General features: G+C 54.1%; 1 protein-coding gene across 1 annotated transcript in view; it reads right to left on the reverse strand.

Annotated features, from left to right (window-relative positions):
* The window catches only part of LOC110473441 (complement receptor type 1), a 29,313-nt gene that overhangs the window by 4,493 nt on the left and 11,903 nt on the right, over positions 1–12,917 (reverse strand). Inside the window, exons 18-43 of the mRNA XM_085561032.1 lie at positions 12,721–12,903; positions 12,375–12,554; positions 12,062–12,244; positions 11,377–11,559; positions 11,031–11,210; positions 10,718–10,900; positions 10,272–10,490; positions 9,793–9,984; positions 9,448–9,547; positions 9,031–9,116; positions 7,648–7,842; positions 7,129–7,308; positions 6,848–7,039; positions 6,591–6,690; positions 6,350–6,435; positions 5,654–5,848; positions 4,989–5,171; positions 4,451–4,630; positions 3,648–3,830; positions 3,332–3,514; positions 3,057–3,239; positions 2,279–2,470; positions 1,589–1,771; positions 1,196–1,387; positions 864–963; positions 252–337 (exon numbers count right to left, since the gene is read on the reverse strand). Coding sequence (XP_085417158.1) covers positions 252–337; positions 864–963; positions 1,196–1,387; positions 1,589–1,771; positions 2,279–2,470; positions 3,057–3,239; positions 3,332–3,514; positions 3,648–3,830; positions 4,451–4,630; positions 4,989–5,171; positions 5,654–5,848; positions 6,350–6,435; positions 6,591–6,690; positions 6,848–7,039; positions 7,129–7,308; positions 7,648–7,842; positions 9,031–9,116; positions 9,448–9,547; positions 9,793–9,984; positions 10,272–10,490; positions 10,718–10,900; positions 11,031–11,210; positions 11,377–11,559; positions 12,062–12,244; positions 12,375–12,554; positions 12,721–12,903 — 4,302 coding nt within the window. The remainder of the gene's footprint in view (positions 1–251; positions 338–863; positions 964–1,195; positions 1,388–1,588; positions 1,772–2,278; positions 2,471–3,056; positions 3,240–3,331; positions 3,515–3,647; positions 3,831–4,450; positions 4,631–4,988; positions 5,172–5,653; positions 5,849–6,349; positions 6,436–6,590; positions 6,691–6,847; positions 7,040–7,128; positions 7,309–7,647; positions 7,843–9,030; positions 9,117–9,447; positions 9,548–9,792; positions 9,985–10,271; positions 10,491–10,717; positions 10,901–11,030; positions 11,211–11,376; positions 11,560–12,061; positions 12,245–12,374; positions 12,555–12,720; positions 12,904–12,917) is intronic.

Raw genomic sequence — 12,917 nt, forward strand, 5'->3', positions numbered from 1 at the left:
CAAAAGGGACAAGTCCCTGCAGGCATCTCACAACCTTCAGTCTGCATTGCTATGACAGATCAAAAGCCTACATCTGGAGGATTTTTAGAAGAAACCAAACATACAAGCATAAAAAAAATACCCCAAACTATCCCAGAGGAATATCATGCTTTAATAGTCTTATTCATTTAATTCTATTAATTTAAAGAAAATGCTTTTTAATTTTAAGGACTTAATATGTCAATTCTGGCCCCAATGTAGTGGTGACCTACTTTGACAGATGGGAAGCAGACCAGTCCAGGCAACACCTCGTCCCAAAATCTCACATCTCCTGTGGGACTGTCCAACCAGTCTGTACCTGGAGGTACAGAGCAGAAATACCAGTTCATACCAAGCCCTTCAGCTCGTGTTTTTCCCTCCCCAGAGGTTTCCTTCTGCAGCCTCCTGATTCCAGCTGATCACCAAGGTCTCTCTGCTGGTTCGACATGTGGGAATGAAGGACACCAAGTTCCTTCTTCCCAGATCCAAGAGGAGCAGCACTGACCCCATAACTCTGGCTTAGATTGGCCAGGTGATAAATCAGGACCCAAATGATTTCCAAAGGGCTGGAGCCTCCTTGCAGCACGGCCTTGCTCCCACTCTCAGCTCCTGCTCGAGGCCATCTGAGAAGGAAAACTGAAACTGGTTTGCAAATTAATTGCTGAGCACAGGAGGGAAAAATGAGACAATTCTCCCTTTCTGGACCAGGCAACTACGGCATAATTGGAACCAAAATTCCAATTCAGGTCTTCTGTGGGAGAACAGCTGTGCAGAGGAGTGAGCTCTGATCCTTTACCCAACACCAAATTTGGACACGGAGTCAGGAAAGGCAGTGTGGGACTCACCCTTCATCACACGTGTGGTTCACGGTTGACCCAAAAAGGAGATCTGTCAGAACAACAACTCTGCCATTCCTGGGAGATTCTGGGTGTCTACATTGCTTCCCTGGGAAAGAACAAGGCTGAGTTTAAACTCCTCTCTTGAGGTTGTGTAACACACTATGAGAAGGTACCTTAAAGCTCTGTCCAAGATCTGCCACCAATAAAGATGTGATTTCAAAATGGCCCAAAGCGGCCCAGACCATGTGACTAGTAAAGCCATGTACGAATCTTTCCTTCAAAAACCCACAAAACAGACAATTTCCAATAACCAACACCAAATGGATGGAGCTATTCACTTTTACAGAACTCTAGGGCTTCAGACCACGTGTGGTTTTGGAGGCAAGTCAGAGTTTGGGGCACTCCGTGGCGTCTCGAGTGTCCCGGCCGGCAGCTGTAGTGCACAGTGTCCCCAACAGCAAATTCCAGCTGATTTTTGTATTCCCTGGTTAGCTCTGCAAATGTGAGTTTTGGAGGAGCACCACAGCCACCTGTCAGGGGAGAAACAGAGATGTCAACTACAAAAATAGTTTTCAAATATATTTTGATTACGTACAGCTTAAAATCGCTGTGCAAAATGGGTAAAAAAAGGGGAGGGTAAAGGATTTGGAATTTTGGGAAGGGTGAGGATGAGTCCTACAGGCAGAAACTCCCAAGCTATCCATAACTCCAAGCTTAGAACCACAGTGTACCTGCACACTGAGGGAGAGGGAGGCTCCAGTTGCCAGAGTTGGTGCAGTAGATGGATGCCTCTCCCTGGAGGCTGTAGCCAGGGTCACAGCTGTAGTTCACAACCATCCCAGTGGGAAAAACCTCCAGGTCCTGGCTGTCGTGCTTTCCTTTGTCAATATTTGGAGGTGAAGGGCATTGCAGCACTAAGGAGAGAGGACAAAGCAAAACTGAGAAAAGGGCAGGGCCATGATGCTGGGACAGGCTGGGGACGTTGGGGCTGTTCAGCCTGAAGAAAAGGCTCCAGGGAGACCTTAGAGCCTCTTCCAGTGCCTAAAGGGGCTCAAGAGAGCTGGAGAGGGACTTGGGACAAGGCATGGAGTGGCAGGAATGGCTTCCCACTGCCAGAGGACAGGGATGGATGGGATATTGGGAAGGAACTCCTGCCTCTCAGGCTGGGCAGGCCCTGGCACAGGGTGCCCAGAGCAGCTGTGGCTGCCCCATCCCTGGAAATGTCCAAAGCCAGGCTGGACAGCACTTGGAGCAAGCTGGGATACTGGAAGGTGTCCCTGCCCATGGGAGGGAGCTGATTTTAAGAATCACTATCTTCAGGAGTCTGCCCAAACCCTCCAAAGGAGGGAGTGGTGAAGGGGAAATTACAAGGCTTCAGTGCACAACAATTTAAACCAATTAGAAGCAGCTACAAAACTTACTTTTGCAAAACTCCTGGGCTTCAGACCACGTTAGATTTTCAAGACATGTGATAGTTGGTGATATCTGTGGCTGTTCCACATATCCAGGCCGACAAGTGTAGTTCACAGTCATCCCAACAGGAAACTCAGTCTGATTTTCATATTCCTGGCTTAGCTCAGCAAATAGCAACGGTGTTGGTGTGCCACAACCAGCTGCCAAGAAACAAAACGGGCATGAGAAATACATCCTTGGCTGCGAAATGCAGCTAGAGAGAAACAGGTGCATTGATAGGCACTGTTAAACCCCAAGTTATTAATGCATCTTCTATGTAGTCTGACATTTGTCTGCATCAAATAACACTCAGCCTGTAAGGACACAGGCACCGAATTTATGTGGCCTTACAAAAACAGGATAAAACAATGCCCAAAATGTAGTTTGGTCAGTGTGGTGCCTTCACATGACTCTAGGCTGTAAAGTACAGAAATCTTTAATTTCAATATTTAAAACACCCAAGCCCATCTCCTTTTGGGAAACTTGAGCAATGCCACCAGCTTATTCCCAGTGCCACCAAAGTGAGCACAGCTCCTGCTGTGGTTCTCCCTGTACCATGCAATCCTGCAGGTTGGCAGGTTTGCCTGAGCCAGGGTGAGCCTGGCACGGGATAGATGCTGAGCCTGGCATGGGATGGATGCCGAAGCTGGCACGGGATGGATGCTGAGCATGGTACAGATTGGATGCTGAGCCTGGCACAGGACAGATGCCGAGCCCAGCACGGGATGGATGCTGAGGCAGCCCCACCTGCACAGCGTGGGTAGGGATGGCTCCAGTTGCCCCAGGCCGTGCACAGCACGGAGGGGTCCCCGAGCAGGGAGAAGCCGGGCTGGCAGCTGTAGCTCACGGAGGTGCCACTGGTGAAGTTCATCCCCGGCTCGGCGCTGAGCGTGGCGTGGGCGATGACGGGGGGCGGAGGGCAGAGCCGCACTGCCAGGGCACGAGCAGAGAGCAGAGCTTTAGGGGTTTCACCCAGAGGAGGAGCGCTGGTACCACGGCAAAGCCCGTCACAGCTGGCTCACCTGGCTGGCAGGTGGGCACAGCAGGCACCCAGTGGCTGTCGGGCTGGCACTCGGCCCCACGGCTGCCCCTCAGCACGAAGCCTGGGTGGCACTGGAAGGTGACGTTGTCCCCAGGGTGGTACACAGCCCTCCGGCCCTCAGCCACCTCTCCGTCCTTGATGCTGGGGCTGCTGCAGGTGATGGCTGGAAGGGAAAAGCAGCAGAGCTCAGGCTGGGGCTTGGCTGCCAGAGCTGAGGGGTCCTCCTCTGGTTTTGGGAGGCTGTGTGGGTACAGTGCCCTCCCTTTGCACTGAGGGTAACAGCATCTGCAGCTCACCTTCACACCAGGGGTAAGGGATGCTCCAGACTCCCGATGGCAAACAGGAAACCGTGGTTTTCCCGGTGAGGACGTAGCCCGGGTCACAGTGGTACTTCACTGCCATGCCAGGGATGAACTCTGTCACACCCTTGCTGTCGTGCTGGCCATTTCTGATAGTTGGAGGGGAAGGACACGAAGGCACTGCAAGGAGGGGAAAACATCCCAGCTAGCCAAGAGCTGGTACCACAAACCCCCCCATAGGGTGAGGCAGCCTTTTAACTTTGTTCTTTCACATTAACTTCTGCCCAACAGCAATGACGGCTGTTACTGAATGATATTTCCATCCCAACCTCTCTTACCTTCCAGCCTTCATGTTTTCTGAGCTTATTGACATAAAAATGATAGTTTCTCACTGTTTAGGCAACTACAGTGGTTAGTTTCTATCCATAGCCCTAATAACTTCCTTTGGAGTCTCTGTGGTTGTGAATGATACCAGGCACCAGCCTGGATTCTGTGGACTCATTTGAAGAGCCCTGCATTTACCAAGGGTCCGAATCACAGAAACATTTAGGTTTGAAAAGCCCACCACTAGCCCATGTCCCCAAGTGCCACATCCACGTGTCTTTGAAATCCCTCCAGGGATGGTGCCAGATGATGCCCACGCCTCCCCAGGCAGCCTGTTCAGGGGTTTGGATGGGGATTAGGAGGATGGCAGGATGTACACGTGCATGTTTTTCCTTTCCAGCCCTTGAGAGCAGCCCCTCTGCCTGCACACAGAGGATCAGAAAGCAGCTGCCACGCTGCCCCTCATTCGCACTTACGCTTCTCACAGGTGGGGACAGGAGGGTGCCACTTGCCCCCAAACTGGCACTGAGACTCTTGCGAGCCCTTCAAGGCATAACCAAAGTTGCACTCGAAGATGACAGTGTCCTCCAGGCTGTAGGTGGTCTCTGAGCCTGTCACTTTTCCATTCTCCATCTCTGGCCTGGTGCAGCCAATTGCTGGAAGGGAGGAGCACGAGGATATGAAGAGCTGGGGAAGTGAAACCCCTCCTGGCTGTGGAGGGGCACTGGGCAGGGACAGCACCTGCTGCTGGGCCTTGCCATCACTGCCATGGGCATTTCAACATTACTGACTCTTGTTCTTACACAAATACCATTATTCTGCTGTTCCTGAACCTGTGTACACAGCAGGAACAGAAAGGGAAACCCACAGGGGCACATGGGGCTCCTCCTGCCCCTGGCACCTCTGCTCTCTGCCTCTCCCTGGGGGTTTGGTTGCAGTGACTAAACCAGGAGCCAAGGAGGAGGAAGGAGGCGAGGGACAGGCAGAGGAAGGCACGAGAACACACGAACACACCTCGGCAGCGGGGCTGGGGCCGGCTCCAGGTGCCCTTGGCAGTGCAGCGGATGGAGGCGTTCCCCAGCAGGGAGTAGCCCTCGGCGCAGGTGTAGAGCACCAGCGAGCCCGGGCTGTGCCTGGCACCGGGGCTGGCACCGTGCTGCCCGTTGGCAATGCTCGGCGGGGCAGGGCACGTCACCTCTGCCGGGAACGAGGAAAGGCAGCTGAGAAATAGGGCAGGGCAAGATAACCACCAAAAGCCCCAACCTTCTGAAAGCAGGGGAGGGAGATTGCACAAGTGCAATCAGTCCTATGTAGGTCATATCAAGGTCATATGTAACTTTTCCAGGAGCTTAGCTCTTTTCTCCCTCAGAGACCAACATCCTGGTTTTTAGAGCTTTTACAGAAGTAAGACATCAAATTAAGTTGTGATCAAAACTAAAGCAGCATCAAAAAGAAAAAGCTGTTATAGTAAAGCACTACCAAATAAGTATTTGATGCATAGAAAAATGTTGAAAAAAGTGTAAATTCTCCGAGTTGTTTTGAACACTGACATTAACTGCTGTGAATTAATAAAATCAGTCGTGTGAGCTGTCTCCCCATGGGTGCAGGCCCTGCCACAGCCGTGGCCGTCCCTTGTGCCAGGACAGCCAGAGCTGGCTGTGGGCACAGCCGAGCCCTACCTTGGCACCGTGGCACTGCCCCGCTCCAGGTGCCATGCTCCCCGTCCACAGAGGTGCAGGACAGGGAGGCTCCTCCAGCCAGGACCAGCCCCGGGGCACAGGTGTAGGTGACCACGTCCCCGAGGGAGAAGGTGTCCCTGGAGCCCCCGCTGTGTGTCCCGTTGGGGACGGCCGGAGGGGCGGCACAGGTCAGACCTGTGGGCAGGACGAGGGGACGGTCAGCACTGCCCACACTGCCCAGGAAGGGCACTGCTGGAGGGGAAACCACCTCAGCAGCGACGCAATGACACAATTCTCTAGGAATGAACTTTGTATGGAACAAAATCACACATGGGAAAGAATATCTGTCCCCTCCTGTGAGTCACTTCCTTGCTGACTATGCCTGGAGGTGCTGGGATAATTCTTACCTCCCTTTCCATAACCACTGGTGCACAGAGAGACTGGCCAGTGAGAAGTACTTACCCACTAACAGGCAGTTTAAAATATTAATGTTTCTTCCTGGTTTGGACCAGAATAAATAAAATATCTTTGAAACCATTTTCAGAAGCATATCCAAAACAAAAGGAAAAGAAAAAGGAAAATATTGTACACATTCAGTGACTTGAGAAATCTTTTGCAATAAAACCTTTGGCTTGAAAGAAGTTCCACTTTATCTCGTAAACCATCTCCAAGGGCCTGTTGTGGTGGCCTACTTACGCTGGCAGACTGGAGGATCCCCACTCCATGCCACATGTGTACCAGAGACCTCACAAATTCTCTGGGAGCCTCCCACCAGCTTGTACCTGGACCACACAGAAGGATTAATTATTATAACAGTGAGATTTTTCAACTTGCGATTTCTTTACAAGCCTTGCGAGTGGCAGCCAAGAGTTCAGACTTGGGAACTGGGTTGTGTAAAGCTGAAAATCCACTTCACTCTCACCGGGGCAAGACTCACCCTTTGTCACACGTGTAATTAATTTTGGATCCGAAGAGGAGATCTGTCAGGACAACAGCTCTGCCGTTCGCTGGGTTCCCCGGGCTGGGGCACTGCATCCCTGGAAGGGAATGCCAGCCTCCCTCAGCCCTCAGCTGTGCTGACACCCCAGCCAGGGCTGCCACCACAGAGAGCAGGAGAGATGCCCACAAGGCTGGAGGGGCACGGAAAAGCAGCCAAGCCTCACACTCGAGGCTCTCAGCACTCGTAGGACGTACTTTTACAGAAATCCAGCGCTGCAGACCACGTCTGGTTCCTGAGGCAGGTGATGGCTGCTGACACCCCCGGGAGCTGGCTGTAGCCAGGCTGGCACACGAATTCCACCCTGCTCCCCTCGGGAAACACCGTCCGGTTCCTGTAGGGCTCCTTCAGCTCGGCAAAGCCCAGCCTGGCCGGGGCTCTGCAGCCAGCTGCCAGGACAGGGACAACCCTGTGTTAAAGAGCCACAAAAGGAGGATTTGGGGAGCAGGGGAAGGTGAAGCCCTGCTGGGACACTTGCCCTGCTCGCAGACGGGCACAGGCGGCTCCCAGGTGTTGTTTGGCTGGCACTGGATCTCTCTGTGGCCACGGATGGCATAGCCTGGCTCACATTCAAAGGTCACGGTGTCCCTGTGTGCGTAGGCAGACCTGGCAGCCACGATCCTCCCGTGCTGGATCTGTGGGACAGGGCAGCTCGCCTCTGGAACAGAAAGAGGTGCAGGTGCTCAGAGCAGGCCCTCAGGCAGGGCTGGGCGGCTGTGAAGCCACCAAGGGTTGCAATTTTAAGACAAAAGCCTGGAAACCATTCTCCCTAGAGATGATGTTGTGCCTGCATCCTGCAATATCAAACATCTCCAAGGGCGAAGGGGATCCTGGGGCAGCGGGGTGACCCTCCAGCCTCCCCTGCTCTGCCTGGCCCCAACCCTTCTTGCTGGGCCAAGAATTCCAGCTGGCTGGACCTTCCCAGTGTCCCCCAACGCGGAGCAGCGGTGCTGGGAGGATTTCGGGGGGTCCCTGTCGCTCGGGCAGCCCAGCCCACCTCCACAGGCGGGCAGGGGCTCGCTCCAGACGCCGCTGTGCCCGTCGCGGGTGGTGCAGTGGACAGAGGGGTGCCCGTGCAGGGGGAAGCCGGGCTGGCAGCTGTAGGTCACGGCCGTGCCGTAGTGGAACTCGCTCAGCAGCCGGCCCGAGTGCTGCCCGCGGGGGATGTCCGGAGGCGGCTCGCAGGGGATGCCTGCAGAGGAGCACGGATGTTCTGTCTATTCGAGCCAGGTCTTGCCAGCTCTCATAGACAAGCATTGTATGACAGCTCAGCCACCTCAGGTGGCATAAAAGTAGCAGGATGGCTCCTGCGGCAGTGTTGGAAACAAAAAAGTTTTAATAAAAAAGCTCTTTACAGAGAAAAACCGACCCAGGGCAAGAGGTTTTTGCTCCTGCTAAAAGCACTTCATAAAAGTGATTTACTTCTTTTGTTCTCTTCTTTTCTAGGGAATTGCCTAAGCAGGACTTTTTGGCTTCTGTCCAATTGACTGTCCTTAAATTTGAGGTGAAGTCTCTAAGTCTCTATGAGGCATCTTTTAACCAAATTGAGGAGAGAAACTTCTGGGCTTTTCTCCTTTTTAACAAGACAAAGGGTAACTTGTTTACTCCATCAACAGGGGCACATTCCTACAGTGCAGAACCTCAACTCGGCACCAAAGCACCTGCAATGCCTCAGTCTGCGGGGCACAAACACTTGTTCTAAAGATGGGATGAAGTGACCTCCCAGGTGAGAGATTGTTGGGAGCAGGATCCCACCCCCCAGCAGCTAGAAAACAGAGTAGTAATCAAAACTCTGTGGAGGAAACACCTGCATCATTTGCATTTTCTACTTTTTAAGAAATAAGAAATCAAATACTTATTTTGCATCACTTGTATAAAACCCTGGTGCCAGGTTGTGCAACAGGCACAGTCTGTGTGCCACCAGTGGTTCACACCTTCCTGGAGAATCTGGGAAGCGCTTTAAAACCCCAGAATGTACCAGTAAATATTTATTTCTTCATATGAAACGGCCCTGATCAGCCACTGTGCTTGGTCAGCAGAGAAACGCCCAGGTGGGATTGCTGAGGAGCAGCACAGCAGCTCTTGGGCACTCACCAGTGGTGGAGAGAGGAAGCAAAGCCACGGTCTGGGATTTTGGGATTCACTGCTGGCCCTGGCTCTCCTCAGACTGACCCTTGGTCTCTCTGGGTCTGACAAAACAACCCCTAAGCTGAGCATGTTTTCCCTTCCTCTCCTGCCATGGGCTCCTGGTGTCAGTCAGGACCCATTTCCTGCCCACAGAGGGGGGAAATTGCCTGTGAAACTTTGGAAAGATGTGGCAGCCTCTGCTGGAAAACATTTCCCAGATCCATGCAAACCCCCAGAGCCATGAGCTACTTACGCTGACAGAGGGGAACGTGGCCAGTCCATGCAACACCTCCCCCCGAGATCTCACAGCGCCTGCTGGCCTGTCCAATTAACCTGTGCCTGGTGGGAAAAGCACTGGTCATCCACCCCAAGCCATTTCAGCTGGAGTGACTGTTCCTCCCGACCTCCTGGGATGTGGCAGCAGCCCTGCTGGCAGCAGAGCTGTGGCCCTGAAGGGGAAATTCCTTCCTTGCTCTGCCTGACCCATTTCCCAGCATTTATAGCATGTATATATATATATATAGTGAATATATGTATACACACTATAGTGTATAGGCACAATAGTACAGAACCCTGTACAGGGGCTCCTGTACAGAATCCATTTACTGGGAGTGAATGAGCACTTTAAAAGGATGACACTTACCTAATCCACCTCCAAACCAGGACTTACCCTTCTTCACATCTGTAAACCACTGTAGACCCAAACTGGAGGTTTGTCAGGGAGATGATCTTGCCGTTCACAGGCTCACCAGGGTGCCCACACTGTTTCCCTGGGGAAGGAGAGCACCCTTATTCTGGGCTCCTGTCTCTCTACATCACAGTACAAAATATGCAATTATTCCTCCAGTCCCCTGCCCGCATCCCCAGTTCCCCCCAACACGCGTTTCCAGTTTCAAGGAGTTACATGGCTTTACTAGTCACATATTCAGAATAACATCAATGTTTTGGCAGCATGGACAGAACCTGAGACCTGTTCCTCCTGCAACAACAGACACCAAATCAAGGAGCTATTCACTTTTACAGAACTCTAGTGCTTCTGACCACACTCCACTCTCAAGGCATGTCATAGTAGGTGACATTCCTGGGACTTTAGCATATCCAGGGAGGCAAGTGTATTGCACAGTCTTCCCAACAGAAAACTCAATGGCATTTCTATGCTCCTCATTTAGCTCAGCAAACTGCAGCCTTGTGGGAGCACCACAAGCACCTAGTGAGAGAGAAAAGAGATGTGAGAAGCAGGCAGGACAGGCACATCAGGGGCAAGCACACAAAGAGCACTGTTAGGACGAAAGGGGTTTAGTTTGCCTTGCAAAAATGTTCATTTTTATTAATATAGCCATTAATACACAAACACATTTTCCCAAAGGGTCGCAGAGGATTAGGTTCTTTTCCCAGGATAGGCTCAAATCTTCCCCTCAAAGGATTTAACAACATTTTTTAAACAGGATTAGGGGACATAAGATAGCAGTGTACCCTGAGGGTTATGTCAGGTACCTGGAGACGTGGTGAAGGAGCTGTGGTGAGGCAGTGCTCTGCCACACACAGGAGCGGGGGGCTGCCAGCTGCCATCCTCCTGGCAGGACACGCTGGCACTGCCCTGCAGGCTGTAACCATCGTGGCACCGAAATGTCACCGTTTGCCCGGGTGCAGAGAGAAAACCGTGGCCACCAACTTGCCTTCCATTGTCTACGACTGGATTGATGCAGACAGTCTCTGGAAATGAGGGTGTGCAGGAGGAGTCGCAGCAAAAGAAAACACAAAACCACAGGCTGTTAATGTGGGAGCCACAAAATCAGCGTGAAGTCCACACAAACCTCCCCAGCCGTAGGAAGGCTTGGCATTAACTGATTCCATGAGACACTAAACGTGGAATGAACCCTCTGGGAGGATCTCAGAGCCACACTGAGTGTGTCCCCTGCTGGGACAGAGCCCAGACTCACCTTCACAGCGGGGACGGGGCTGGCTCCAATTCCCCGATGCTCTGCAGGACACAGCGGCGTTTCCAACCAGGTAATAGCCAGGATCGCAGCTGTACCTTACAGACATTCCAGCTGTAAAAAACGCTTTGTCCTGGCCGTTGTGTTTTCCATTGGCCACCTCCGGGGGCATCGGGCACGGCCGGACTGCGGGAGGGAAATGGAAATTCAGCTCAGAGGAAGAACGGGGAGCGAGGGGAAGGCAGGCAGAGTGATGCTGCACGGATGGGCTCAATCCCTGCCTGCACCCCCGTTCCTGAGCAGCAGCCGCACTCACCCCTCTGGCACACGAGCACCGGCGGGTCCCAGGTGCCCCCGGGCTGGCACCGAGCCTCGTCAGAGCCCTCGGCTGCATAACCGGGGTGGCAGTCGAAGTGCAGGGTCTCTCCAGCTCTGTAGGTGCTCTGCGCGTTGTGCACCTTCCCATTCTGCACCTCGGGTGCCTGACAGCCGATCGCTGCGGGAGCAGTGAGAGCATCCTTTAAACTTCACTGCATCAGCCGGACCCTGCACACCCAGAGCCCTTCCGTGCCGTGCCCTCAGTGCCCTAACCCCCCTGCTCTGCTCCTCCAGGACACCCGGCACCCTTCCTGCCCCCCGGCCCAGGAGGGGCACCCACCCACCTTGGCAGCGGGGCAGGGGCCGGCTCCAGAGCCCGGAGTCGGCGCAGGTGATGGACGCATTGCCGAGCAGCTCAAAGCCCTGCCGGCAGCTGTAGGACACGGTCACGCCCCGGGAGAAGCTGCCCGAGGAGTGCTCGGTGTGCAGCCCGTTGGCGATGCTCGGTGGCCGAGGACATGTCACCTCTGCAGAGGGAGGGGGAAACCTCATGAGAGTTTGGGAGAGGTGATTTTGGGGAGCCAGCTCTGCCCCGCCCTCCCCCATGTCACACTTAGGGAGGACAGAGGGGTCGAACCCCAGGCACTGCCAGCTGCATCCTGCCAGCAGCCTTAGGATCTCCTGTCTCTCCTCGGATTTTTCTGGACAAAGAGTATTGAAATGATTCGTTTCAAATCAGCTGTTCTCCACCTAAAAGCTGTGTCCCTCCCATGTCTATGCCAGGTCTCAGCATTGTCACCATCCATGGATGTACTGGAGCCAGGCTGTGACTGGAGCACAGGGAGGAGAGTGCTGGCTCTGGATCGTGGATTTTAGCTTGTTCTTTACATATTATAAACCCGTATATTTCATTAAAATGGAGTTTAGTCTCTCACTGAAGGTCTCAGTGGATTTGATGAGGTATTTGATGTCCCCTGTGCTCAGAGCCACACTGAGTGTGTCCCCTGCTGGGACAGAGCCCAGACTCACCTTCACAGCGGGGACGGGGCTGGCTCCAATTCCCCGATGCTCTGCAGGACACAGCGGCATTTCCAACCAGGTAATAGCCAGGATCGCAGCTGTACCTTACAGACATTCCAGCGGTAAAAAACGCTTTGTCCTGGCCGTTGTGTTTTCCATTGGCCACCTCCGGGGGCATCGGGCACGGCCGGACTGCGGGAGGGAAATGGAAATTCAGCTCAGAGGAAGAACGGGGAGCGAGGGGAAGGCAGGCAGAGTGATGCTGCACGGATGGGCTCAATCCCTGCCTGCACCCCCGTTCCTGAGCAGCAGCTGCACTCACCCCTCTGGCACACGAGCACCGGCGGGTCCCAGGTGCCCCCGGGCTGGCACCGAGCCTCGTCAGAGCCCTCGGCTGCATAACCGGGGTGGCAGTCGAAGTGCAGGGTCTCTCCAGCTCTGTAGGTGCTCTGCGCGTTGTGCACCTTCCCATTCTGCACCTCGGGTGCCTGACAGCCGATCGCTGCGGGAGCGGTGAGAGCATCCTTTAAACTTCGCTGCATCAGCCGGACCCTGCACACCCAGAGCCCTTCCCTGCCGTGCCCTCAGTGCCCTAACCCCCCTGCTCTGCTCCTCCAGGACACCCGGCACCCTTCCTGCCCCCCGGCCCAGGAGGGGCACCCACCCACCTCGGCAGCGGGGCAGGGGCCGGCTCCAGAGCCCGGAGTCGGCGCAGGTGATGGACGCATTGCCGAGCAGCTCAAAGCCCTGCCGGCAGCTGTAGGACACGGTCACGCCCCGGGAGAAGCTGCCCGAGGAGTGCCCGCTGTGCAGCCCGTTGGCGATGCTCGGTGGCCGAGGACATGTCACCTCTGCAGAGGGAGGG

The sequence above is a fragment of the Lonchura striata genome, chromosome 26, assembly GCF_050655825.1.
Source record: "Lonchura striata isolate lonStrDom1 chromosome 26, ASM5065582v1, whole genome shotgun sequence".
Taxonomy (NCBI): Eukaryota; Metazoa; Chordata; class Aves; order Passeriformes; family Estrildidae; genus Lonchura; species Lonchura striata.